Source organism: Chelonia mydas, chromosome 12 (assembly GCF_015237465.2).
Source record: "Chelonia mydas isolate rCheMyd1 chromosome 12, rCheMyd1.pri.v2, whole genome shotgun sequence".
NCBI classification, from domain to species: Eukaryota; Metazoa; Chordata; order Testudines; family Cheloniidae; genus Chelonia; species Chelonia mydas.
The window spans coordinates 42,361,015-42,388,271 of record NC_051252.2 but is presented as its reverse complement, the minus strand read 5'-3'; the positions used below and the strand labels follow the sequence as shown (position 1 = coordinate 42,388,271).

Here is a 27,257-nt window from a genome sequence, read left to right as displayed (position 1 = left end):
ACTATTCAATGGGGGAGGCCCAGTGCTTTCTCTGCCGGGCAATGGGGCACGTCTGGAGGGACTAGCCCCTGGCCCAGAATGGAGGGGCGCCTGGGACCCCTGAGCAGCGGCTACTGCTGCTGCTGCCCCTCCTCCTCCTGCCATAACCCCCACTCGGGCAGCGGGGAGAACCCCCTCATCGTGCCCAGACCTTGCTGCCAAAGAAGGTGGACCTCCGCGACCTTCAGAACTGGCGTCCTGTCTCGTTCCTCAGCACGGACTACAAGGTAGTAGCAAAGGCCATCTCGCTGTGGCTGGTGCACATGGTCCATCCCAAGCAGAACTACACTGTCCTGGGCTGGACCATCTTTGATAATCTGTACTTGGTCCAGGACCTCTTGGAGCTCAGGAGTAGGGATGGTCTGTCGTTCGCCCTCCTGTCCCTGGACCAGGAGAAGGCGTTCTACAGGATGAACCACAGGTATCTCCTGGACACTCTGTGGGCATTTGGCTTCAGGCCCCAGTTCGTGGGCTTTCTCCAGGTGCTGTAAGCTGACACAGAGTGTTTGGTCAGGCTCAACTGAATCCTGACTGAGCTGGTCAGCTTTGGGCAGGGAGTATGGCAGGGGTTCCCCCTCTCGGGCCAGCTGTATGCTCTGGTGATCAAGCTCTGTCTCCTCCATCGGAGGCTGATAAGGTTGGTGCTTCTGGAGCTGGAGCGGTGGCTGGGCCTGTTGGTGTACACTGATGACATACTCCTCATGGTCCAGGACCCGGACGACCTGGTGTAGGTGGAGGCCTGCCAGGTCGTCTACTCCGCAGCCTCCTCTGCCCAGGTCAACTGGGTCAAGAGCTCTGGCCTGGTGGTCGGGGACGGGTGGCAGGGGAGCTCCCTCCCACCCGTGCTTCAAGCCATTTGGTGGAGCGTGGGCCCACAGCTCTATCTCTTTCCGCCATGCATCCTTCTCCACCGGAGAACTGGCAGGATTTGGAGGCCAGGGTGGGTGAGTGGACAGGAGATGGACAGGACTCCTCCAGTGCCTTTCCCTGCGAGGGAGGGCGCTGGTACTGAACCAACTGGTCTTGTCCATTCTCTGGCACCAGCTCAACACCCTGAGCCCGGCCCTGGGGATCCTGGCCCAGCTCCAGAGGGTAGCTCTGGAGTTCTTCTGGCCAGGACTGCACTAGGTCTCTGCAGGAGTCCTGAGTCTTTCCCTGGAGGAGGGAGGACAGGGCCTGGTCTGCCTCCACAGCCAGGTCCATGTCTTCTCCCGCCAGACCCTGCAGAGACTCCTTTATGGTGCAGGTACTCTAGCGAGGAGCACGTTGGTGCCAGCCTTCCTCCGCCACCTCCGAGGGCTCTGATACGACTGGCAGCTATTTTTTCTCCACCCGAGCAGTCTTCCGTGAGACGTCTCTGAGCTGCCGGTCTTCTACCAGGACCTCCTCCAGACCTGGAAGCTGTTCTCAGCAACCAGGTCCATTGTGGCCACCAAGTGGGGGAGGACCTCCTTGCGGAGCCCCTGCTGCACAACCCCAACCTACGTGTGCAGGTGGCAGAGTCCCCCCTCGGTGCACCGGAGACTGGTCCTGGCACAAACCGCCAGAATCACAGACCTCCTGGGCTACAATAGGTGGGACAGGGTGGTTCCGCATGTGCTCGGTCAGCACATGGGGCTCTCCACGCTTCCGGTCCCGCTGCCCATACTCCAGGAGGTGGGGGCTGCCTTGTTGCCCACTTCTCTCATTTTCCTGCAGTGGGCCCTGTGAGCGGGAGCTCCCCATCCACCCCTCACCCCGGGCCCTCCAGATCTTTTTATCAGGTCCCTGTTCCGTGAGCCCCCCCGGCCTCCCCACTCCCATACTTAGAGCCGGCTGCGCACCCTGCAGCTGGTTCGCTTCCGGACCACACCCAGGGACCAACTGTACATGCTCATGCTCCACACATTGCATTTCCTCACCCTCATGTCCTGCCCCCACACCAAATGGCAGGACTACTTACCACCTATGGAGGGTGAGGAGCCCCAGTGTGCCAGCCTCTATTCCACCTTAGTGCCACGGCCCACCAGGGACATCAGTTTGCGGTTCCTTCATGGAGCCATGAGCACGGGCGTGTATCTGGTGTGGTTCACCCCCATTCCCAAGGCCTGCCCCTTCTGTGGTGTGAGGGAAAACCTGGTGCACGCCTATCTTGAATGCACCAGGTTGCAGCCCCTGTTCCGGCTCCTCCAGAGCCTCTTGTTGAGGTTCTGGCTGCACTTTTCCCCATACCTGTTCATTTTTGCACACCCTGTCTGTGGTCCCACGAAGTCACAAGACCTCCTCGTCAACCTTCTCCTGGCTCTGGCCAAAGTTACCATCTACAATACCAGGAGGAGGATGCTGGACGTTGGGGTGCTCTGCGACTGTGGGGCCTATTTCCGGTCTTCCCTAGTGTCACGCCTCTGGGCAGAGTTCCACTGGGCAGCATCCACTGGCTCCCTAGATGTCTTTGAGGAGCAGTGGGTGCTGTCCGGGGTCCTCTGCTGGGTGTCCCCATCTGCATCCCTCGTTTTGAACCTCTGACCACCACTCCCAATCCTGTTTTTCATAAGTTGTCCCCCGTCTTCATTTGGTTCCCGGGTCCAGTGCTCCCTCCCGCTAGGCTTGGGAAGGGGCCTTTAGAAGTGGGCAGGCCCACGCCCGCCCACCTCCCAGGATTTCCAATAAGGCCTGGGAGCAGAGGGTACCTTCAACAAAGCGGTGCTGGGGAAGGGGCAGACTGAGCTGGGGAGCTCAGGCCTGGCAACTGCCCAGGCTGCAGCCTGGCAGGAAGGCCTGAGGAGGTGCTGGGGCTGCAAGGAGACAGCTGGGCTAGAAAGGGAGCAGGTCCAACCCCCTTGCCAACGATGAGTGGCCATTACAGACTGCAGATTGCCCCCGAGAAAGGGGTCTAGCTGACGACTGGCAATAGCCACTGAGGCAAGGTAGGCATAGGAAGAGGGGGATTTCCCTGGGAGGGGAGACCCAGAGTGTGGGGTTCTGCCAGGGGGCAGTGCCTGAGCGAAGGAACACCCCGGGTCAGGAGGAACATGAGGCCTGAACTAAAGTGTGGTGGAGAAAAGGGAGACACTGGCCAGTAGGGTGACCAGATGAAACGGACAAAATATCAGGACACATGGGGAAAGCAAAAAAAAAAAAAAAAAGCAACCAGAGCGGAGTAGCCAGAGGAAAACAAAAAACAAAAAAACCCGCCAGAGCAGCCAAAGCTGCAATATCGGGACAAATGGCATCCCGACTGTGCTTCAGTCAGGACGTGGGACAAAGAACTAAAAATCGGGACGGCTGGTCACCCTACTGGCCAGCAGGCGGCGCTCTGAAGCTGGAAGAGCTAATTCCCAGACCAAACAGCAGGAGGCGCCCTGCCAGTGAGTGCTCCGCCCTGCTACAAGTCTTCTGAGGGCTGCAATGCTTTGGTCTAATTCTGGTTCTTGGGTTTGGTGCAGGGTGGCTGGATGCTGCTGGTGGCCTGTGATATACAAGTCAGACTAGAATGAACTGCTGGTCCTGCTGCCCTTGCATGCTGTGCATGACCGCTGCACATTCACACTCATGGGATAGTTTGAGCTGCAGCTCTCCGTCCTCTGGTGGGACAATGCAGCCCTGCTAAAAAGGACTGCGAGGCTGCCTCATCACACTGCCCAGCTGAACTGGTTGTCAGATCAAAGGCATCATATTTTGGGGATGTATGAACCAAGCCCCAGTGGCAGATTGCTAATACAGGCTAAGGTGAGTAATGGAAACAGCCTTCCTTCTAGTTGTATGTGCTGTGACCCTCTGGAAGAGGAATAGAGGTGTGTTTATAACACTCCCTGCTACACACGTGAACCCGCTTGGAAAGGGGCTGGGATGTGCCTGTCTGCCCTTTAGGCCTTGCCCAATTAGAGACAGACTGTCTCACTGATCTCCTGAATTCCTCTGCCTTCTTCAAATAGAAGGTGAATGCTCGCTTAGCAGCCAAGGCCTATAGTTTTGCTTCCTTTGACTGAAGTGAGGCCTAGGGAAACATACGGAGAAGTTTACAGGATGGGCCAGACTGGACCGGGGGGGCTGTTGTTCAATTGTAACTGCCAGCTGGCATACAAGTAGCTAATTAGAAAGGTTAATAAAGCGAGAACTCCTCTGCAGCAGCACTCAGGGGAGAGGCCCTGTAGCAGAGGCTGGGAAGAGATACCTTGAATAAGAACCCCAGGAGAGAGTCCAGGGCAGTGTGATGTGGTCCTGGGTTTCCCATCAGAAATAGTGGGCACCATCTTCAATAGCCGCTAGGGAAGGCAGGGAAGAACTGACTTGGTTACAAATAGAGACAAAAAATAATGCAAGGACTCCCCCCTCAAATTCTATCAGTAAAAGCCATTTTTCTTTCCTTTTCAAGTCATGCCAAGGACCTTCTGGTCCCGGGTTGCCTCTTTCTGGGGAGTTGAGACACACGGCTAGAAATGGTTAAATATCCTGCAAAATAAATAACCATCAAAAGACATGTGGGGAGATATTGTTTGTGTTTTTGTGTATTTACATATGTATGATTAGGGTCGACAATGTAATCAACAGTCCCTGTCTAGGCTGTATTCTGATAATTCAGAGACCAAAAGAACATCCTTGCATTTAACTGAATTGTAAATACTGGATATCTCTGTATTCATCTCTCTTTGAAATGTATAGCAAATGATCTGTAAATGGTGGAGGAACAAGCAAATTGCCTTGTGTTAATTCTACAGCTAAGTACCGGTGATGGACCTCCTTCTAAGTCTCCTAATTACCTTTTGTTCCCCGAGGAACTCCAGCTGGTCAAAAAGGACATGAAATTGTATAAAAGATCTTTGGGTCCTGATCCTGTTCATCTCAGATCTGCTTGAGGCTTCATACAGGGGAAGCTTAGGCAAAAGGACTAAGATCACAGTCCTAAGGTGGAACACCCTGCAATGACTATAACCTATGGACTATTTCTGAAAGAACTCTTTGGAACTACAAAGCTCACCGTCTCTGCTATGAATCTGAACCTCAATGAATTGAACTCATTTCTGTATGTATATTGATTTTTAACCATACTCTCACTTTTGTTTTTTAATAAAATTTTAGTTTAGTTAATAAGAATTGGCTGTAGCGTGTATTTGGGAAAGATCTGGACTATTCAATAACCTGGGAGGTGATGTGTCTGATACTTTGGGATTGGTAGAACCTTTTCTTCCTTATATGATGAAATAAGATTTCAACCTAGACGGAGGCCTGAGGCTGGATCACTTTAAGGAAACTGTGTTGTTTGGACTTCTGAGTAATCAGTAAGGTAATAAAGAAGCTGTTTTATGCTGGCTTGGTAAATCTAAGTATTGGAATATCCACCAGCTTTTTGGGGATTGTCTGCCCCATTCTTTGCAGTGCACCCTAATTGAGTGACCACAGCTGGCTCCCCACTAGAATCCCGGTCACAGTGGCGTAATCATGCTTGGATACACATTACCACAAGTTAACTGGGTTTCTGGATCAGAACCACACGCTTGTCAAAATTTAATTTTGATATTGGAAAGTTTAAGGCTTAAAATCAGTTACAGTGAGTGACCCATGATCAAGATGCTGACAGAAAAAGGCTGGAAAAATTGTGCTCACAGAGGGTGGTGTCTTTTAATCAAAAGGGCCCAGAGGGTGGTGGGTTGTGTATGAGGGTAGGTCGGAGGTCAGTGGTGTGTGTGGAGCAGGGTGGGTTTTGTACGAGGGCAGGAAGGAGGTTGATGGTGTATGTGGAGTGGGGGTGGGCTGTGTACAAGGGCAGGGTGGAGGTTGCTGGTGTGTGTGTGGAGAGGGGAAGGGCTATGTAGAAGAGTGGATCAGAGATCACTGGTGTGTGTGGAGAGGGGGTGGGCTGTGTATGAAGGTGGAACGGAACTCTATGGTGTGTGTGGAGTGGGGTCAGCTGTGTACGAGGGCAGGGCAGAGCTCAGTGGTGCGTGTGGAGTGGGGTCAGCTGTGTACGAGGGCAGGGCAGAGCTCAGTGGTGTGTGTGGAGGGGGAGGGCTGTGTACGAGGGCAGGGCAGAGCTCAGTGGTGTGTGTGGAGGGGGAAGGCTGTGTATGAGGGTGGGGTGGAGGTTGATGGTGTGTATGGAGGGGGGAGGGCTGTGTACGAGGGTGGGGTGGAGGTTGATGGTGTGTGTGGAGGGGGGTGGCCTGTGTACGAGGGCAGGGCGGAGCTCAGTGGTGTGTGTGGAGGGCCGTGGGCTGTGTACAAGGGCGGGGTGGAAGTTGATGGTGTGTGTGGAGGGGGGTGGGCTGTGTACGAGGGCGGGGTGGAGGTTGATGGTGTGTGTGGAGGGGGTTGGGCTGTGTACGAGGGTGGGGTGGAGGTAGATGGTGTGTATGGAGGGGGGAGGGCTGTGTACGAGGGCAGGACAGAGCTCAGTGGTGTGTGTGGAGAGGGGTGGGCTGTGTACGAGGGTGGGGTGGAGGTTGATGGTGTGTGTGGAGGGGGGTGGGCTGTGTACGAGGGCAGGGCGGAGCTCAGTGCTGTGTGTGGAGGGGGTTGGGCTGTATACGAGGGTGGGGTGGAGGTTGATGGTGTGTGTGGAGGGCGGTGGGCTGTGTACGAGGGCAGGGCGGAGCTCAGTGCTGTGTGTGGAGGGGGTTGGGCTGTGTACGAGGGTGGGGTGGAGGTTGATGGTGTGTGTGGAGGGCGGTGGGCTGTGTACGAGGCTGGGGTGGAGGTTGATGGTGTGTGTGGAGGGCGGTGGGCTGTGTACGAGGGCGGGGTGGAGGTTGATGGTGTGTGTGGAGGGCGGTGGGCTGTGTACGAGGGCAGGGCGGAGCTCAGTGGTGTGTGTGGAGGGGGTTGGGCTGTGTACGAGGGTGGGGTGGAGGTAGATGGTGTGTATGGAGGGGGGAGGGCTGTCTACGAGGGCAGGGCGGAGCTCAGTGGTGTGTGTGGAGAGGGGCGGGCTGTGTACGAGGGTGGGGTGGAGGTAGATGGTGTGTATGGAGGGGGGAGGGCTGTGTACGAGGGTGGGGTGGAGGTTGATGGTGTGTGTGGAGGGCGGTGGGCTGTGTACGAGGGTGGGGTGGAGGTAGATGGTGTGTATGGAGGGGGGAGGGCTGTGTACGAGGGCAGGGCGGAGCTCAGTGCTGTGTGTGGAGAGGGGTGGGCTGTGTACGAGGGCGGGGTGGAGGTAGATGGTGTGTGTGGAGGGGGTTGGGCTGTGTACGAGGGTGGGGTGGAGGTAGATGGTGTGTATGGAGGGGGGAGGGCTGTGTACGAGGGCAGGACAGAGCTCAGTGGTGTGTGTGGAGGGCGGTGGGCTGTGTACGAGGGTGGGATGGAGGTTGATGGTGTGTGTGGAGGGGGGTGGGCTGTGTACGAGGGCAGGGCGGAGCTCAGTGCTGTGTGTGGAGGGGGTTGGGCTGTATACGAGGGTGGGGTGGAGGTTGATGGTGTGTGTGGAGGGCGGTGGGCTGTGTACGAGGGCAGGGCGGAGCTCAGTGGTGTGTGTGGAGGGGGTTGGGCTGTGTACGAGGGTGGGGTGGAGGTAGATGGTGTGTATGGAGGGGGGAGGGCTGTGTACGATGGTGGGATGGAGGTTGATGGTGTGTGTGGAGGGCGGTGGGCTGTGTACGAGGGTGGGATGGAGGTTGATGGTGTGTGTGGAGGGGGGTGGCCTGTGTACGAGGGCAGGGCGGAGCTCAGTGGTGTGTGTGGAGGGCGGTGGGCTGTGTACGAGGGTGGGATGGAGGTTGATGGTGTGTGTGGAGGGGGGTGGCCTGTGTACAAGGGCAGGACAGAGCTCAGTGGTGTGTGTGGAGGGGGTTGGGCTGTGTACGAGGGTGGGGTGGAGGTTGATGGTGTGTGTGGAGGGCGGTGGGCTGTGTACGAGGGCAGGGCGGAGCTCAGTGGTGTGTGTGGAGGGGGTTGGGCTGTGTACGAGGGCGGGGTGGAGGTAGATGGTGTGTATGGAGGGGGGAGGGCTGTGTACGAGGGTGGGGTGGAGGTTGATGGTGTGTGTGGAGGGCGGTGGGCTGTGTACGAGGGTGGGATGGAGGTTGATGGTGTGTGTGGAGGGGGGTGGCCTGTGTACGAGGGCAGGGCGGAGCTCAGTGGTGTATGTGGAGGGCGGTGGGCTGTGTACGAGGGTGGGGTGGAGGTTGATGGTGTGTGTGGAGGGCGGTGGGCTGTGTACGAGGGCAGGGCGGAGCTCAGTGGTGTGTGTGGAGGGGGTTGGGCTGTGTACGAGGGTGGGGTGGAGGTAGATGGTGTGTATGGAGGGGGGAGGGCTGTGTACGAGAGTGGGGTGGAGGTTGATGGTGTGTGTGGAGGGCGGTGGGCTGTGTACGAGGGTGGGGTGGAGGTTGATGGTGTGTGTGGAGGGGGGTGGCCTGTGTACGAGGGCAGGGCGGAGCTCAGTGGTGTGTGTGGAGGGCGGTGGGCTGTGTACGAGGGTGGGGTGGAGGTTGATGGTGTGTGTGGAGGGGGGAGGCCTGTGTACGAGGGCAGGGCGGAGCTCAGTGGTGTGTGTGGAGGGGGGAGGGCTGTGTACGAGGGCAGGACAGAGCTCAGTGGTGTGTGTGGAGGGCGGTGGGCTGTGTACGAGGGCGGGGTGGAGGTTGATGGTGTGTGTGGAGGGCGGTGGGCTGTGTACGAGGGTGGGGTGGAGGTTGATGGTGTGTGTGGAGGGGGGTGGCCTGTGTACGAGGGCAGGGCGGAGCTCAGTGGTGTGTGTGGAGGGCGGTGGGCTGTGTACGAGGGTGGGATGGAGGTTGATGGTGTGTATGGAGGGGGGAGGGCTGTGTACGAGGGCAGGACAGAGCTCAGTGGTGTGTGTGGAGGGCGGTGGGCTGTGTACGAGGGTGGGATGGAGGTTGATGGTGTGTGTGGAGGGGGGTGGGCTGTGTACGAGGGCAGGGCGGAGCTCAGTGCTGTGTGTGGAGGGGGTTGGGCTGTATACGAGGGTGGGGTGGAGGTTGATGGTGTGTGTGGAGGGCGGTGGGCTGTGTACGAGGGCAGGGCGGAGCTCAGTGGTGTGTGTGGAGGGGGTTGGGCTGTGTACGAGGGTGGGGTGGAGGTAGATGGTGTGTATGGAGGGGGGAGGGCTGTGTACGAGGGTGGGGTGGAGGTTGATGGTGTGTGTGGAGGGCGGTGGGCTGTGTACGAGGGTGGGATGGAGGTTGATGGTGTGTGTGGAGGGGGGTGGCCTGTGTACGAGGGCAGGGCGGAGCTCAGTGGTGTGTGTGGAGGGCGGTGGGCTGTGTACGAGGGTGGGATGGAGGTTGATGGTGTGTGTGGAGGGGGGTGGCCTGTGTACAAGGGCAGGACAGAGCTCAGTGGTGTGTGTGGAGGGGGTTGGGCTGTGTACGAGGGTGGGGTGGAGGTTGATGGTGTGTGTGGAGGGCGGTGGGCTGTGTACGAGGGCAGGGCGGAGCTCAGTGGTGTGTGTGGAGGGGGTTGGGCTGTGTACGAGGGTGGGGTGGAGGTAGATGGTGTGTATGGAGGGGGTTGGGCTGTGTACGAGGGTGGGGTGGAGGTAGATGGTGTGTATGGAGGGGGGAGGGCTGTGTACGAGGGCAGGACAGAGCTCAGTGGTGTGTGTGGAGGGCGGTGGGCTGTGTACGAGGGTGGGATGGAGGTTGATGGTGTGTGTGGAGGGGGGTGGGCTGTGTACGAGGGCAGGGCGGAGCTCAGTGCTGTGTGTGGAGGGGGTTGGGCTGTATACGAGGGTGGGGTGGAGGTTGATGGTGTGTGTGGAGGGCGGTGGGCTGTGTACGAGGGCAGGGCGGAGCTCAGTGGTGTGTGTGGAGGGGGTTGGGCTGTGTACGAGGGTGGGGTGGAGGTAGATGGTGTGTATGGAGGGGGGAGGGCTGTGTACGATGGTGGGATGGAGGTTGATGGTGTGTGTGGAGGGCGGTGGGCTGTGTACGAGGGTGGGATGGAGGTTGATGGTGTGTGTGGAGGGGGGTGGCCTGTGTACGAGGGCAGGGCGGAGCTCAGTGGTGTGTGTGGAGGGCGGTGGGCTGTGTACGAGGGTGGGATGGAGGTTGATGGTGTGTGTGGAGGGGGGTGGCCTGTGTACAAGGGCAGGACAGAGCTCAGTGGTGTGTGTGGAGGGGGTTGGGCTGTGTACGAGGGTGGGGTGGAGGTTGATGGTGTGTGTGGAGGGCGGTGGGCTGTGTACGAGGGCAGGGCGGAGCTCAGTGGTGTGTGTGGAGGGGGTTGGGCTGTGTACGAGGGCGGGGTGGAGGTAGATGGTGTGTATGGAGGGGGGAGGGCTGTGTACGAGGGTGGGGTGGAGGTTGATGGTGTGTGTGGAGGGCGGTGGGCTGTGTACGAGGGTGGGATGGAGGTTGATGGTGTGTGTGGAGGGGGGTGGCCTGTGTACGAGGGCAGGGCGGAGCTCAGTGGTGTATGTGGAGGGCGGTGGGCTGTGTACGAGGGTGGGGTGGAGGTTGATGGTGTGTGTGGAGGGCGGTGGGCTGTGTACGAGGGCAGGGCGGAGCTCAGTGGTGTGTGTGGAGGGGGTTGGGCTGTGTACGAGGGTGGGGTGGAGGTAGATGGTGTGTGTGGAGGGGGGTGGGCTGTGTACGAGAGTGGGGTGGAGGTTGATGGTGTGTGTGGAGGGCGGTGGGCTGTGTACGAGGGTGGGGTGGAGGTTGATGGTGTGTGTGGAGGGGGGTGGCCTGTGTACGAGGGCAGGGCGGAGCTCAGTGGTGTGTGTGGAGGGCGGTGGGCTGTGTACGAGGGTGGGGTGGAGGTTGATGGTGTGTGTGGAGGGGGGAGGCCTGTGTACGAGGGCAGGGCGGAGCTCAGTGGTGTGTGTGGAGGGGGGAGGGCTGTGTACGAGGGCAGGACAGAGCTCAGTGGTGTGTGTGGAGGGCGGTGGGCTGTGTACGAGGGCGGGGTGGAGGTTGATGGTGTGTGTGGAGGGCGGTGGGCTGTGTACGAGGGTGGGGTGGAGGTTGATGGTGTGTGTGGAGGGGGGTGGCCTGTGTACGAGGGCAGGGCGGAGCTCAGTGGTGTGTGTGGAGGGCGGTGGGCTGTGTACGAGGGTGGGGTGGAGGTTGATGGTGTGTATGGAGGGGGGAGGGCTGTGTACGAGGGCAGGACAGAGCTCAGTGGTGTGTGTGGAGGGCGGTGGGCTGTGTACGAGGGTGGGGTGGAGGTTGATGGTGTGTGTGGAGGGGGGTGGGCTGTGTACGAGGGCAGGGCGGAGCTCAGTGCTGTGTGTGGAGGGGGTTGGGCTGTATACGAGGGTGGGGTGGAGGTTGATGGTGTGTGTGGAGGGCGGTGGGCTGTGTACGAGGGCAGGGCGGAGCTCAGTGGTGTGTGTGGAGGGGGTTGGGCTGTGTACGAGGGTGGGGTGGAGGTAGATGGTGTGTATGGAGGGGGGAGGGCTGTGTACGAGGGTGGGGTGGAGGTTGATGGTGTGTGTAGAGGGCGGTGGGCTGTGTACGAGGGTGGGATGGAGGTTGATGGTGTGTGTGGAGGGGGGTGGCCTGTGTACGAGGGCAGGGCGGAGCTCAGTGGTGTGTGTGGAGGGCGGTGGGCTGTGTACGAGGGTGGGATGGAGGTTGATGGTGTGTGTGGAGGGGGGTGGCCTGTGTACAAGGGCAGGACAGAGCTCAGTGGTGTGTGTGGAGGGGGTTGGGCTGTGTACGAGGGTGGGGTGGAGGTTGATGGTGTGTGTGGAGGGCGGTGGGCTGTGTACGAGGGCAGGGCGGAGCTCAGTGGTGTGTGTGGAGGGGGTTGGGCTGTGTACGAGGGTGGGGTGGAGGTTGATGGTGTGTATGGAGGGGGGAGGGCTGTGTACGAGGGTGGGGTGGAGGTTGATGGTGTGTGTGGAGGGCGGTGGGCTGTGTACGAGGGTGGGATGGAGGTTGATGGTGTGTGTGGAGGGGGGTGGCCTGTGTACGAGGGCAGGGCGGAGCTCAGTGGTGTGTGTGGAGGGCGGTGGGCTGTGTACGAGGGTGGGGTGGAGGTTGATGGTGTGTGTGGAGGGCGGTGGGCTGTGTACGAGGGCAGGGCGGAGCTCAGTGGTGTGTGTGGAGGGGGTTGGGCTGTGTACGAGGGTGGGGTGGAGGTAGATGGTGTGTATGGAGGGGGGAGGGCTGTGTACGAGAGTGGGGTGGAGGTTGATGGTGTGTGTGGAGGGCGGTGGGCTGTGTACGAGGGCAGGGCGGAGCTCAGTGGTGTGTGTGGAGGGGGGAGGGCTGTGTACGAGGGCAGGACAGAGCTCAGTGGTGTGTGTGGAGGGCGGTGGGCTGTGTACGAGGGCGGGGTGGAGGTTGATGGTGTGTGTGGAGGGCGGTGGGCTGTGTACGAGGGCGGGGTGGAGGTCCATGGTGTGTGTGTTGAGGGGGGTGGGCTGTGTACAAGGGCAGGGCGGAGCTCAGTGGTGTGTGTGGAGGGGGTTGGGCTGTGTACGAGGGCGGGGTGGAGGTAGATGGTGTGTATGGAGGCGGGAGGGCTGTGTACGAGGGTGGGGTGAAGGTTGATGGTGTGTGTGGAGGGGGGTGGCCTGTGTACAAGGGCAGGGCGGAGCTCAGTGGTGTGTGTGGAGGGCGGTGGGCTGTGTACAAGGGCCGGGTGGAGGTCAGTGGTGTGTGTGGAGGGTGGTGCAGAGGGCAGCACTGAGGTCAATGGTGGCCATGAGTGGAGCGGGAGGGATGTTCATTTCTGTGAAGCACAGATTCTGGGTTGCCTGGGGCTGGCTCTAGCATGTGTCTGTGTCTTTAGGGGTTTGGCAGGTGAAGTTTTAGGACTGAAAACCTGATGATGTTCAGTGTAGTCATCAGCACATCTTCCAAGTGAAAATGCTTTGGCAGAGAGGTGCTGGGGGGTTCAGTAGTTTTGCCTGGTATCCAAGTGAAATGTATGAAGATCACGGTCCTGTCTGGTCTCTGTTCCAGCCTCAGGCTGGTGTGGAACAGCCAACAAAAAGTGTCGAAGGAAGACGAACCGTGCCTCAGATGTCCAGGGCAGATACAGAAGCAGCCCCAGCAGGGCGGGTCACAGCACAAGGCCAGGCACATCCGAACATTTATTAATAAAATAGTTACAATAATTTATGCCCTTTGCAACACCAAGGGCTGAGTACACAGAGCTCCTGCTCCTTAGAGAACATAAAGGGGAGACATCAGGAACAGTCATTGACATTCTGTGGTACAGACAAACAAGGGTCCATCATGCCACATGTACACCAGACCATCCAGTACTGCTCCAGCCAGAGAGAGGCTGAGAACTCTGCTCCGACACATGCATGGCTCTGTCAGTGGAAGAGTCCAGCTCAGCATCCCATGTAATTGCTAGTGAAGGGAATTAGAAGTTGTCATCTTCCATTCAGCGTGGGGTCTCCCAGCTACTGCCCTGCAATAACAGAGACCCTCAAACTGAACAGCTAAGTGACGGTTCCCACATACTACGACTGCCTGCCTGAGTCGAAGCCGCAGGCCCTGTATGAAGGACGCTGCGGTTCACTGACACAGATCAGAGCATGGGCTCCCTGGCGGGTAGTGGGACACTGGGTGCCTGAGGGTTTGTGAATGGGGTAGAATGATGGCTGCTGGTTCCCATGAGCCCAGGGAACATGCAGAATCTCTGCAGGATTGTAGTCTGCTCCAGTTGCATTAGGTGCAATGGGATGTAGGTGCTGACCTGAGGGCAGCCCTACCCTGCCCACTGCTGCTCATTTACGGGGTGGCTGAGCGGAGGCAGAGTAGAGGGCACTCCTGGCTACTTGTCACATTCCAGGTCCTGGGCCCCCTCATTGCCCTGGTAGTGCCTTTCACAGAACTCCTGGATGCGACTGCAGGCCTCCACCATCATCTCCTCGGGCACCGTTAGCACCACCCGGAAGAAACTGGGGTACTCAAAACACTGAAATGAACCATGGGAAAAGGCTGGTTAGTTGGGCAGGGGTGAAACTGGGATCTCAGACCCCTGCCCTGCCAGGTCCCCGGCTGTGTCCCACGAGCAAGCACAACCCACAGGGATAGGCCTAGCCAGATGAAAGGAGCATAGCACTGTGGCCAGGAGCTGTGGGATCTAATCCTGGCCCATCAGCATCTCCATCTGTAAAATGCCTTTCACAGCGCAAACCTCCTGTGGCTGCTGCGTCAGCAAGGAGTGGTGAGACCCTCAGGGGAAGGGGCTGTAAGCAAAGAGCTGGTGGGGTTGAGCTCGGTAGCCCCTGGGCAGGACCCAGAGAACAGGCTGGAGGGAGCCGAGGACCCTCAAGGCTCAGTGAGTGGCTAAGGAACTGGGTGGGTGACTGCGGGCAATGGGAGCGGGAAGGGGAGACGTGCAGCAAGGCTCCAGCTTTGTCCCTGCACCATGAATGGGGCCGCAGGGGGTTTGCACAGGGCACTGAACTGAGCTAGTGCGAACTCCACAGAGAGCTGCTCTTGTGCGAAGCAGAGAGGACACAGAGCTCAGGAACACACGGGATGCACAGCAGAGGGGCAGACTCTGCAGTCTGAGAGACAGGATAGCGGCTACCTGGGGCCTGGCTAGGGCAACGAGTGACCATTGCAGCACTGCCCAGGGCTTCTGGCAGACCACATGACACCCAGCCCCCTCCCCCCGATGCCCCATGCTCAGAGCTCCCAGCCCCACGCCCCCAATGCCCCATGCTCAGAGCTCCCAGCCCCCCACTGGGTGCCCCGGGCTCAGAGCTTAGAGCACTCCCCCAGACTCTCTACACGTGTGGCTGCTCTGAGAGGAACACTGACCGAGGCTGGCAGGCAGAAGACTGACTGCTCTGAGATCAGCTGTTCGGTGAACTCCACATCGTTCTCAAACTTGGGGAAATGCTCCATTTCAATTCCAACCTGCAGCGCAGAAATTTAGGGATGTCAGAGGCCAAGGCTGGATAGGATTGCACCAAAGCATCCCTCCTCCCCACCCCTATGCAGCCCCATGCCCTCCGCATCCCTCCTCCCCCCCCCCCAAAGCCTATAGAGCCCCATGCGCCCCACATTCCTCCTCCCTGCCCCTATGCAGTCCCGTGCCTCCTGCATCCATCCTTCCCCCGCAGCCTATACAGTCTCATGCCCCCGTCCTCCCCCCGCAGCCCTATACAGCTCCATGCCCCTGGTATCCCTCCTCCCTCCTGCAGCCCATACAGCCCCGTGCGCCCCACATCCCTCCACCTGCTCCCCCCCGCAGCCTATACAGCCCTGTGTCGCTTGCATCCCTCCTACCCCCCGCAGCCTATACAGCCCCATGCCCCCCACATCCCTCCACCCCCTCGGCAGCATATACAGCCCCGTGTCCCCTGCATCCCTCCGCCCCCTCCCCCTGCCGGCCCTATACAGCCCGTGCCATGTGTGTGAAACTGAAGGCTGTATTTGTGCTTGCACTGTGCCTCACCCCCCACCCCCACCCCATGCTCTAGAATCACTAGGCTAGCAGTGGCCCCACAAACAGGGTCTGCCACCCTACATTAACCTCAAACTCTGAAGCAGGAAACCTCAGTCCTAGCTGAAGGCAGCTGCAAACACATTGTCATTCCGCACTATTGTTACTGACAAGGTGGGAGGGCCTGTCAAGGAAGGAGAGGGAGTACAGCGGGGAGGGTGACTCCATTAAAGAAACCATAACCTGTTTTAGAGTTACTGATAGCTCAGAAGCACCAGCTCTTCAATGCAGGTGGTTCAATGTGCTGTTAATGCCCAGGAGGGGGCAGTGATGGGGATCTGTTACAGACCAGAGAACTGGTTGAGTAACTTCTTAAGCACTTGTCTGTAATATGTGGAAAGAAAAATGGTTGTGATGGGGGACTTCAGTTGAGAAGACATGTTAGAGGTCCCATGCAGCCAGAAGCAAAACTCCATTAGAGTTTGTGAAACATTTTGATGCTGATTTTCTAACACAAAGGGACTGCAGCCAGCAGGAGGTAACTCTATTCTGGACCTCATTGTGATGGATAATGATGGACTGTTCACTGAACTGGAAGTTGGTTGTTACCTAGGGACCAGCAATCATGACCTGATTACATTCATTATGGGCAAAGAGAGGAAGGTTCTGATATATATTTGGTGCTTCAAAGGGGCTAATTTCCCAAAGCTGACAGAAATTATGAGTGAAATTTACACAGAAAAATGTGAATGAAAATTCTCAGTTGTTTAAGAAGAGTTTACTAGATGGCAAAACGCCATGAATTCACGATCAAGAAAGAGGAAAACTTTGGCCAAAAGCCAGTGGCAGAATAAAGTCAGCAATCAGAAGTAAAAAGACAATATATTACAAATGGAAAAAGGTTAAAATAGTTAGCAATTGATATAAATTAGAAGTGATGAAGTACAGAAAATTGATAAGGGAAGCTAAAGACATCAAGGGACATTCATGGCTGGCACGCCTAAGGAGAATAAGAAGGATTTTTTTATGAACAATGGTACAAGTCCATTATTAGAGGGAGATGATAAAATTGTTAATAATGATGTAGAAAAGGCAAGGGTATTTAATAGATTATTTGTTCTATATTTGGAAATGAGAATGATGAGCTACTTTCCAGTCTACTAGTAACAAAAGAGGATGATAAACAGCATCTACTAGAGATAAAACATTTTAAGAACAGCAGACCTGGTCAACTTGTAGCTAAGAGCCCTAAAAGAGCTGGCTGATCAGATCTTTGGCCTGCTGGTTCATTTTTAATAAACCATGCAGTTCTAGGGACATTCAAGAAGACTGGAAGAGTGTTCACGTTGTGTCAATTTTCAAAAAGGGCAAGTGGCATGACTCAGGCAACTATAGACATCCCACTCAGAATAACGGTAAAGATGATTCAGCTGACAAAGAATTAAAGAACAGGGATATAACTAATGCCAGCCAATGTGGTGTTTACGGAAAATACATCTTGTCAAGCAAACTGGATTTCATTATTTTATGAGATTAAAAGTTTGGTTGAAAAAGTAACCGTGTACTTAGATTTTTGTTAAGTCTTTGATTTAGTACCGCATGACACTCTGATAAAAAAATTAGCAATATCTATAAAGACTAAGCACATGATAAATGGATTAAGAACTGGCTAACTGACAGAGCTCAAAAAATAGTTGTCACTGGGGAACAGTCACTGAGTGTGGATATTGCTAGTGGGGTTCTGCAAGGATCAGTACTAGGCCTGATGCTATTCAACATTTTTGTCAATGATCTGGCAGTAAATATAAGGATGACACAAAAGATTAGTGGAGTGGTAAATAATGCTGAGGACAGGGAAGTCATACAGAGTGATCTGGATTGCTTGGTAAACTGGGCCCGTTCAATCAAAATAAGTTTTAATAAAGTCAAATATAAAGAATACCTAGGAACACAGAACACACACCATGCCTGCAGAATGGGGGACCACATTCTGGAAAGCAATAACTGTACAGGATTTAGAGTGATAGTGGACAAACAACTCAGCATGAGCTCCCAGTGAGATGCTATGGCAAAAAGGGCCAATGCACTCCTTGGGTGTATAAATTAGTGAACAGAAGGGTGATTTTATCTCTGTATGCGGCATTGGTGAGACTGATGCTAGAATACCGTGAAGGAGTTCTCGTGCCCAACTTTTAAAAAGGATACTGAAAAACTGGAGAGGGTGCAGACAAGAGCCAGAAAAATGTTTCAAGGGCTGGAGAAAATGCTTTACAGTGAGAGACATAATGAGTTCAGTCTGTTGGTAGCTTCTCATAAAGAAGATTGAGATATGACTTGTTTACAGTACATCAGTATCTTCACAGGGAGAAAATAACAGGTACTAAAGGGCTCTTGAATCTTCTCACAGACAAAGGAATAATGAGAACCAGCGGCTGAAGGTTAAAGGCACAATGTTTTTTAACTGTGAGGGCGATTAACCATTGGACCAAACAGCCAAGGGAAGTAGTGATATTCCATCTCTTGATGTCTTCAACTCCAGAACAGTGCCTTTTTGGACAATTTGCTTTAGCCAGACACAAGCTACTGGGCTCACCAGAGGGGTAGCTGGGTGGAATTCTCTGGGCTGTGCTACACAGGAGGTCAGACTAAATGACATAGTGGTCTCCCCTGGCCTTAAACTCTACGACTCTCTGAAGAATGGGGCCCCACTGTGCCGAGCGCTGCCCAGACACAGTAAGAGACAGGCCCTGCCCCAGCTGAGATCAGGGCCCCACTGTGCCGGGCGCTGCCCAGATATACTAGAATCAGGCCTTTCCCTGAACAACTCACATTTTAAGCAGACAAGGCAGACACTGGGCAGGGCAACAGGATCCAGCATGCACTGAGCAAAGCAAAGCTCTGAAAATGGCACATTAGCGCCTCACTTACCATGAGGTACATGGCCCCTGAGGGCCGGATGGGCTGGAGTCCAGAGATGGCAGACAGGGCAGCATAGCAAAGGTCAGCATTGGACTGAAAGGCAGAGAGGAGAGAGTTCAGGACTCGGGACATTCCAGGAAGCAGCTCAGCAAATTGGAGACAAATTCTTGGCCAGAACCCAAGACAGGCCCCCCACTGCAAATAAAGGGGCATCTAATGCAAACAGGACAGATGTTAACGGCCTTGAGTGCAGTCGAGGTGACTGAGCTGACCTCAGCAAATTAGTGTAGACACCCCTCCCGCCCCCGGCATTTCTTCCTACAGCACCTCCTGGCTGGCAGCGCTGCGACTGGATTGTCAAGAGCTCCCCACAGCTGGTACTCCTGCCCCCTCCTGGTAGCACCCCTGCTAGAATTGGTCAGGACAGTCGTAGCCAGGAGCTCCCCGCATCCCGGTGCTCCTGACCCCCTCCTGGCAGCGCCCCCTGCTAGGAGATGCCAGGACTGCAGTAGCCAGGAGCTCCCCCCATAGCTGGCACTCCTGCCCCGCTCTCTCCAGCCCACCCTGCTGGGAGAGAGTGGACATGGGAAGATGAGGTCCCTAGCAAGACACCACTGTGATGATTCATAGTCCTGTTTGACCTGCTGAGGAATGCTGCTGGTCCGCTCTCACTCTAAATACCTCTCTCTAGGGGGACATACCTTGAGGAAGCTGAGGGTGTTGTGGTAAAATTCTGGGGGTGTTCGGTGGATGATGTGTTCCAGTGCCCCCTGGACAATTGTGCAGGGTCCCAGGATCCTTTGACTCAGCCTTACAAGGCCATCCCTGATCTGAAACACAGGTGACACTCTTACCTCAAAGATCGCACACTCATGAAGGAAAGGAAAATGCTCCCACCCTGACGCCAGCATTTCTAGCTATTCATAGGATCAAACACGGCCACAATTGGACAAGGGGTGTTTTTCAAACTTTGCAAAGCATTCTGGAGCCAGTCCCATTATCTGGGGTCTGTATCACAGGTGTCTGCAGACTATCTATGAAGGCCCTAGTGTCACTAGCTGTGTTTGAGGGCCAGAGCTGGTCCACGATCCTTAGTTAGGATCCAGCCCTTTCACACCACGCTTATGGTGCAAAGGGGCCAGGAAGCAGCCAGAGCTCACTAGCTGGAGTTTCCTGTTACCAGAGGGCATCTGATATGTTAGAGTAGCTCCTAGGCTTTTCTGAAGTAGTCTGGGGCTGAGGCTAGTACACGACCAACCCCAGCATCTCAGACTCCTTTGTGCCTGAGAATCCACTATCACTGACCATTGATTTGATTAAACTGTGCACACAAGTGTCAGGGCTTCCCAGCCAAACACACCAATACCAAAGGGCTGGGACTTGCCTGAAGCAAACCCATGCCAGAGCCTTTGCAAACCATCTCTGTTGTGACACAGTCTTTGGTTCACTCTGCTCATTTCCATTCCGTTTAATCACCATTGGATACTGCATCATGGCCAGCCAGGGACAGGTGATATCAACATTGCCCTCTTCCTCTGCTGTCTATTGTGAGCTCTCGGGTGCCCCAGATTTGTGGAAAGCTCCCAGCTCTACGGGGTATCACCGGGCCACAAATCAGTGAATGATAACTGAAGAGCCAAAGCTCAGGCTGCACCACCACCTGCTATCTTGTTCAACCAATAAGGAGAAACCACATTAGAGCATACAGGGACCACAAGGGGACAGCACGACTTTGTGTTATTGCTATAGGGGAAACAGGGCTTGCCTGATAGAGAGGAACGCAAAACCCTTTGCCTCCAAAGTGGCATGCAAGAGAAGCAGACATGCCAAACCCGTGAAAAAAATCACAGAAATTAGGCTTGCTTTTGGCTTAATTGGCTTGTAGCTTGTTGCTTCTTTTTTTTGATCAGCTCCCAGCAAGCAGGGGCAAGGGGCAAGCAGGGGCAAGGCGGGGATAGAGTAAGGGGTGCACAGGAGGCCCACCACAGTCCCAGACTGCCTGCCACGGGGATCTAGTCACATAGAGTGTTGGGATTCTTAGGGATTGGCTTGTTTTGGCCTTGTTTTGAAATGGGATTAGCTTGATTTTTGGCTTACTGTGAAAGTCAGGGTGCTTATTTACCGCAAGAAAGTTGGCAACTGTGAAAAAAAGGCAGCATGTGCGCATGAAGTAGCAGGCAGGAACACGAGGGCACGTGCGTGTGCGCATGCAAGGGAGAGTGTGTGAGCAGGAGGAAGAGTGCATGCTTGTGCTGGAGTGAAAGGCAGCGGTGTGCACACACGCAGGGGAAGGTGCCTGCGGCCTGTGCATGTTTAGTGTGTGGTGCTATTGCGGGCATCGAGAAGACTACCAGACAGCGTTCCTCACCTCATTCCCAAAGATGTCTCTCCGATCATTAACCAGGATCCACCCCATCCTCCAGCCTGGGACCAGCCATCGCTTGGCTAGGCCGCCACAGGACAAGATCGGCACGTTGGTGCTAAGAGTTGCTATGGGCTCATACTTGCACTCTGCAAACACCTGTGAGACAGGAGGATGCGTTAGCGGCCACCCTCTCCTTGCCAATTCCCTGTGAGAGACAGGGGAGTTCTGGGAGGGCAAGGGTTTGGCTCATTAACTCACTGGCAGGGATATCAAAGCAGATGAGCAATGAGCAGTGAGACTCTGGCATGAAAGAGATGGTGCAGCGAGCAGGTTTGGGGGAGCTGTAGGGATGCTTCAAGGGGGAGTTCATGTGCAGTGCAAAGAACCAGCCCTTGCACATCTGGTCCTAATTAAGGGATGACAGGGGCCCCTGGATGGGAGACACAAGCACAGCAATGCACACAAGAGCATGAGTGCTTGCAGCTCTGAGTTTGACCCACCCAGAGGAAAGGAGAGTACCAGACACAAGACGCCCTTCCAGGGGACAGCTGGGCAGACAGGACCAGGGAGCTGCAAGTACTGTACATGGCTGTACTCAAAGGCAGCAGGACTAATGGCTATGGCTCTTGTCTGGGGCTAGTTACTCCTAAACTCTGCTACCAAGGGGCAAGTGTATAGTGAGAAGCCACAGACCCAGGCTCTGGGTGCAAACGGTTGTGCATGGCAGGGACAGGCACTCACCATGTCTCCATAGATTTCATCAGCTAGGATGGGGACACACTGTCTCGAGGCCACTGGGGGAGAGAAGTAAACACTGAAACTGGCTGCCTTGCTGCCCTACAGGGTGCAGACTCACCCTCATCCTACAGAGGGCAGGCATGGGCTCTCCCCTAGCCCTACACAACAGACCCCAATCCACCCACAGAGTATCTCCATATTCCTTACTTTGGATATGCAAACCAATGGACAAAGTGTTAGAGAATACATTGTTAGGAACAATCCTTCCCAGGGCTAGGCTTGCAGGGCCTATGCCTGCTCTGACCCCAGGCCTGGGACAGACACCACTGATCCACTAATCGTAATGTTGAAGGCTTTCTCAGCAGGATTCTGAGAGGTGGATCAGGAGTGTGATCCCCATTATACTGCCAGAGAAGGGAAGGGAAGGCCACACAGTGGGTTAGGGACAGAACCAGGGACAGACCCTAGGAGCTCTCATCCTGCATCCCTTCCCTGGCCATGCTGACTCTGTGCAGGGTTGTCCCAAAGGCCCTGGGAACAGGGTAAGACACACAGTGTGGGGTGAATCATAGAATCATAGAATCATAGAATATCAGGGTTGGAAGGGACCCCAGAAGGTCATCTAGTCCAACCCCCTGCTCAAAGCAGGACCAAGTCCCAGTTAAATCATCCCAGCCAGGGCTTTGTCAAGCCTGACCTTAAAAACCTCTAAGGAAGGAGATTCTACCACCTCCCTAGGTAACGCATTCCAGTGTTTCACCACCCTCTTAGTGAAAAAGTTTTTTCTAATATCCAATCTAAACCTCCCCCATTGCAACTTGAGACCATTACTCCTCGTTCTGTCATCTGCTACCATTGAGAACAGTCTAGAGCCATCCTCTTTGGAACCCCCTTTCAGGTAGTTGAAAGCAGCTATCAAATCCCCCCTCATTCTTCTCTTCTGCAGACTAAACAATCCCAGCTCCCTCAGCCTCTCCTCATAAGTCATGTGCTCTAGACCCCTAATCATTTTTGTTGCCCTTCGCTGGACTCTTTCCAATTTATCCACATCCTTCTTGTAGTGTGGGGCCCAAAACTGGACACAGTACTCCAGATGAGGCCTCACCAGTGTCGAATAGAGGGGAACGATCACGTCCCTCGATCTGCTCGCTATGCCCCTACTTATACATCCCAAAATGCCATTGGCCTTCTTGGCAACAAGGGCACACTGCTGACTCATATCCAGCTTCTCGTCCACTGTCACCCCTAGGTCCTTTTCCGCAGAACTGCTGCCTAGCCATTCGGTCCCTAGTCTGTAGCGGTGCATTGGATTCTTCCATCCTAAGTGCAGGACCCTGCATCCTGCATTCCTGGAGGAATCCTCCAGGCCCTGGTACTGTTATTTCTGTAGCACCAACATAGCCACATAATAGGTCAGGTCCTGCCATATTGCTCACCATAATTAGATTGAAACAGATAAGCAGAGGATAGGACAAGGCAGCGAATCAAAAGCCCTGCCCTGGCTCAGTGCTCAGAGACTCACCGGCCAGGACTTTCTGGAGATGGCTTTTGCTGAATACGGAGCCGCAGGGGTTAGATGGGTTGTTCACAATGACACAGGCCGTCTTCTCATTCACCAGCGACTCCAAGTGCTTCAAGTCAATTTCCCAGGATTTCTCAGGCTAGTGAGAGGAGGAGAGGGAGAGGGTGCGTGAAGATGAAGAATAAGGCATGGAGTATGGAGTGAGGATCCGGCTGGGGGCTGGGCACCAGGCATGGGGATGAAGTGCAGCAGGGCCGGGCACAGAGTGAGGAGCTGGGCACAGGCTGAAGGACTAGCCAGGAGTCCAGGCCCAGAGTGAGGCATGAAGATCCGTCCAGGCGCAGGATGTGGAGCGTATGTGGCCAGGCGCAGGGCAAAGACCATGCAGACATAGCTGTGCTTTGCGCCTAATGAAAGGTACCGGCATTTCTTCCCCCCATGAGAAGGCACAGCTTACACAGGGGCCCTGGGGAGAACAGCCACCATGGAAAGCTGAAGGCCCATGAGAAGGGCTGGGCTGATGGGCTCTGGCACCAGCTTATTTGGCTCTGGCACTTCACGCCTTCCTCCCTTTCCTTATGAGGAGGGGTAAGAGATCCCTGGGAGCTCTCTAGAGGGGGGTGGCATTCCACTCCTAACTGCCTTACCAAGAGGTTGTAGAATTTGACCTCAATCCCCATGGAAAGTGCAAGGGTCTTGTAGAGAGAGAAGCCAGGTCTTGGCACCAGGATGTTCTGCCCTGGATTAGCCAGCACTGCTAATGCAAGTTCGATAGCCTGGCTGCAGCCACTCGTCAGGATAACGTCCTGCAGACAGCAAACGAGAATGAGCTCTTCGAATGCAACCAGAGGCTGCTCTCAGAAATTCCAGAGCTGACAGCTGAACTGGGAGTAACGAATTGTCCATGGGTCTGCCAGAAGCAAGAACTTATTGGCTAAAGGGGCCTGGAAGAAGCTAAACAGAAAGCAGCAACCACTGCTGGCTTCTGGGGAGCTCAAACCCACCAGATCAGAAAGCCAGGGATGGGTGACAGGCAGGACCCAGGATTGGGGCAGAAAGCCAGACAAGATCACTTTGGATATGGATCATGTCCAGCCATCTTGCTCTCTCCTTGGATAGAGACAAGGTGTGAGAAAAGCCCAGCTGGGGCCCCACCGTGCTGCACTGTCTAATTTGTTGCTAACACCACAGAGCCTGTTCATTCTCCAGTGAGGACTCTTGCCAGGAAGGCTTCATTACCTGAGCTTCCAGAGGTGCTTCGGGGCAGCTATAATACGCAGCAATCACCTGCCGGCAAGACTGGTACCCTTGGGAGAGAAGGATGGAATATGGAGTGACGGTGGTTTTACCAGATTTCCCTGTTCTGTGCAGGAACCACAAGAGTCATGAGACAGAGACCACGCAGCACAAAGAGGGGTCTCCAGAACCCAGAGAGACTCCAGAGGAATAAATCCCAGGGCAGGATGGAATTTGTCTGAATTCCGAAGGAAACAAAAGACAACATCAGTGGGCCCTGACACAAGCACCTTGTTCCATCACTGAACCAGCTGCTCTCAGCACCCAGAGCAGGTGACGTCCTGGCCCCAGAGCAGGCCTGGGAGGTGCAGGCTTTACAGCACAGGTAAGGGCCTGCTCCTATGCAAAGCCCCCCTGCCCTTGAATTAATGCCCCATGCCCAGTCCCCACAGCCCAAGTTAACTCCACTGGTAACTGGGTCTACAACCTCCATGGCCAAGCCAACGTGGTGTGGAAAGTGCCGTACTTATATCAGTTAACACCAAGAACAAAACTGTGTGGAAATGCAGCAATCTTTGCTCTGCTCCAGGGCCCTCACTCTGAGGGGATATCCTCAGCATCTATGTGGTCACAACAGGGATGGATTTGGCCTCCCATGGGTCTTGAATGATTGTTTGAAGCACTTTCCTGTGAAGAATGGGACTAAAATAGCTGGCCAAAGTGACAAGATATGGCGCAGAACAAAGATGCAATGCCCTGCCCACATTGCGCTACTGTGGCAGGAGAAGCCTTTTCCCAGAACAAGGGCCACAAAATGACCGGGACAAAAGCTCCTCCATGAGCAAATCAGGCCTCCAACCTGTTCAAATGCCCTGCTGCTCATTGGTGTGCATGGGCACACACAGGCCAGAGTAATATATGGATCGGAGTGAGTCAGTGTCAGTCAGAAAGGTGAAACACAATATCCGTCTAGATCCCCGGGCTCAGCCCTGTCCTCTTGTGCACAAGCCGGGCTAGGACACTACCCTTAGAAGAGGAATCATGGGACCTTACCGACTGAAGGAGCATATCCATTGTAGTTCCCCGAGTCCAGGGCCTCCTTCACAGCCTGGGTGACCTCATCATCAGTGGGGAGGTTTCCAAATACTGTTGGGTCACCTTTTAGGGAATGACAAACAGCAAAATCTTTGTTTCTCATGTCCTTTAATGACAGAGCTGTACACAGCACACCCTCCCCTCCTGCACGCTTCAGAAACCCCTCGGCTGCCAGCTGAGCTCAGGAGCCCTCAGTACCACACCTCTTCAATTACCACCCCCACTCTACAGCCACACAAGGCACTGCTGGCAGGAACAGCACATTTCCCAGTACTCACCTAGAGACAAGGAGATCATGGGCTTGTTTGGGTTGGGTTCCACTTTCATGGTGTCCACGATGGCTCGGATGGGATTGAAAGTCTTCTTGGACATCTCAGAGGCCCGGACTGCCCATCTAGGCTTCCGGCCTTTCACCTTCCCCAGGGAGGGGCTGTTCCCATTTCTATGTACATGGACATCGCTATTGCCGTTCATTTGGATCAGGTAAGAGTCCATTCTGAGATCTGCCCAAGAGAAAGAGCACTCCCCAGAATTAGCCATTGTTGTGCATTATTTGTTATGCACCAGCCGTGTGCTCTGCCCCATACAAGATACAAAGGGGAGTTGCTGCTTGAGGGTCCAAAAGTGAGGCCTTTGAAGTTAGGCCTTTGATGGTCACTGGGCCTCACATACCGATCCCTAATCCCAGCTCCTAGATCAGCAGTGCTAACAGACAGACTGGAAAGGAAAGGGAGGCAGAGAGAGTAGGGATGGGGAAGGGAGAGAGAGGAAAGAAATAGAAGGGGAAAGCCAGCCCACATACTAATGAGACTAGGGTGACCACACACAAGTGTGAAAAATCGGGATGGGGGTGTAATAGGTGTCTATATAAGACAAAGCCCCAAATATCAGGACTGTCCCTATAAAATTGGGACATCTGGTCACTCTAAATGAGACCCTGCCGCAGGAGAACAGAAATAAAGATTCTACTCCACCCCAGCTCCACCCACAGCACAAACTCCACCCACAGCCCCACAGGAGAGGCCGGTTTCTGCTAAAGCTGCATGTTGGGAGTTTGCAACCTTGTCATTTTCATGGTCATCACTGGGCTTCAGAATAAACACACTGCTGAGACGAATGGGGGTCAGTCATGCCTCCCAGAGCTGTTAGGCTGAAGCCATCCTAGGTGTAAGCCCCTGACAGCAAGGATGGATTTACCCCATTTGTGACTGCCTGTCTGTCTGCAGACACTCTTAGCACCTGGTAGGGGTGATGCTCAGAAAGGTCCTCCACAACTGAAAGGACAAACACTTAATGCTGTTAAAATGACAGCTTAGACTCTGCAGAGACGCTGTTGGCCCCGCACTGTTCCTCAGGGCAGACCCTGCAGAGAGGAAGGTGTAAAACACACAGTTCCCTCTCTGTCACTGAGAAGGCAGCAGAGAGATGGCCCATGGGGAGGAGATGAGAATTCCTGAGCAGATAATAACAGGCATAGTGAAGGGTGTGCAGTGAAGCTCCTAGAAAAGGGGAGCTGCCATTGGCTAAGGCAGAACGGACTCATTCACCTACTGTGGCTTGGACCAAGGGTCCCCCTCACTTATTGCTCACCAGGGGCTCAGGCTACACTCACGTTCTGTGAGAGGCTGAATTAAACTGAGCAGTGATCTTGTGCTTTCCATCTACAAAAAGTGTAACCAGAATAGTGACTGATTTGTCCCCCAGCGAGCATAATCCCAGCTGCACAGAACCTCCCCATAGAAGGACAGATGAGACATAGACAGAGCATCGAGATTTCAGCTGAGGGTTGGGAGGTGCTCTCTCCTGCTATCAGCCCTCACTTTTCCCCATGTAAGCTCGAGTTTCTCCTTTGAGCTTTTCTTGCACTTATCAGCTCTGCTGAGGAAACCCATTTGGGAGAGGGAAACCATTCAGCAGAGCCCAGTGACAAAGAAACCAGCCACAGACTCAACCCAGTCAGAAAAGTGTTTGGCCTGAGCGTCTGGCCTCCTTGCTAGTGGAGCTGGGGTCTGAACACACACGAAGGAGCTTACTTGG

General features: G+C 55.0%; 1 protein-coding gene across 2 annotated transcripts in view; it reads right to left on the bottom strand.

Annotated features, from left to right (window-relative positions):
- Positions 1 to 13,014: 13,014 nt before the first annotated feature.
- TAT (tyrosine aminotransferase) overlaps positions 13,015 to 27,257 on the bottom strand; it is a 29,250-nt gene continuing 15,007 nt past the window's right edge. For both annotated transcript variants that reach the window (XM_007062429.3, XM_043526466.1), the window contains exons 2-12: positions 25,499 to 25,723; positions 25,179 to 25,283; positions 24,129 to 24,196; positions 23,537 to 23,695; positions 22,890 to 23,028; positions 21,371 to 21,423; positions 20,633 to 20,785; positions 18,966 to 19,094; positions 18,274 to 18,357; positions 14,718 to 14,816; positions 13,015 to 13,863 (exon numbers count right to left, since the gene is read on the bottom strand). In XM_007062429.3, coding sequence (XP_007062491.1) covers positions 13,720 to 13,863; positions 14,718 to 14,816; positions 18,274 to 18,357; positions 18,966 to 19,094; positions 20,633 to 20,785; positions 21,371 to 21,423; positions 22,890 to 23,028; positions 23,537 to 23,695; positions 24,129 to 24,196; positions 25,179 to 25,283; positions 25,499 to 25,715 — 1,350 coding nt within the window. In that variant the 5' untranslated portion in view covers positions 25,716 to 25,723 and the 3' untranslated portion in view covers positions 13,015 to 13,719. The remainder of the gene's footprint in view (positions 13,864 to 14,717; positions 14,817 to 18,273; positions 18,358 to 18,965; positions 19,095 to 20,632; positions 20,786 to 21,370; positions 21,424 to 22,889; positions 23,029 to 23,536; positions 23,696 to 24,128; positions 24,197 to 25,178; positions 25,284 to 25,498; positions 25,724 to 27,257) is intronic.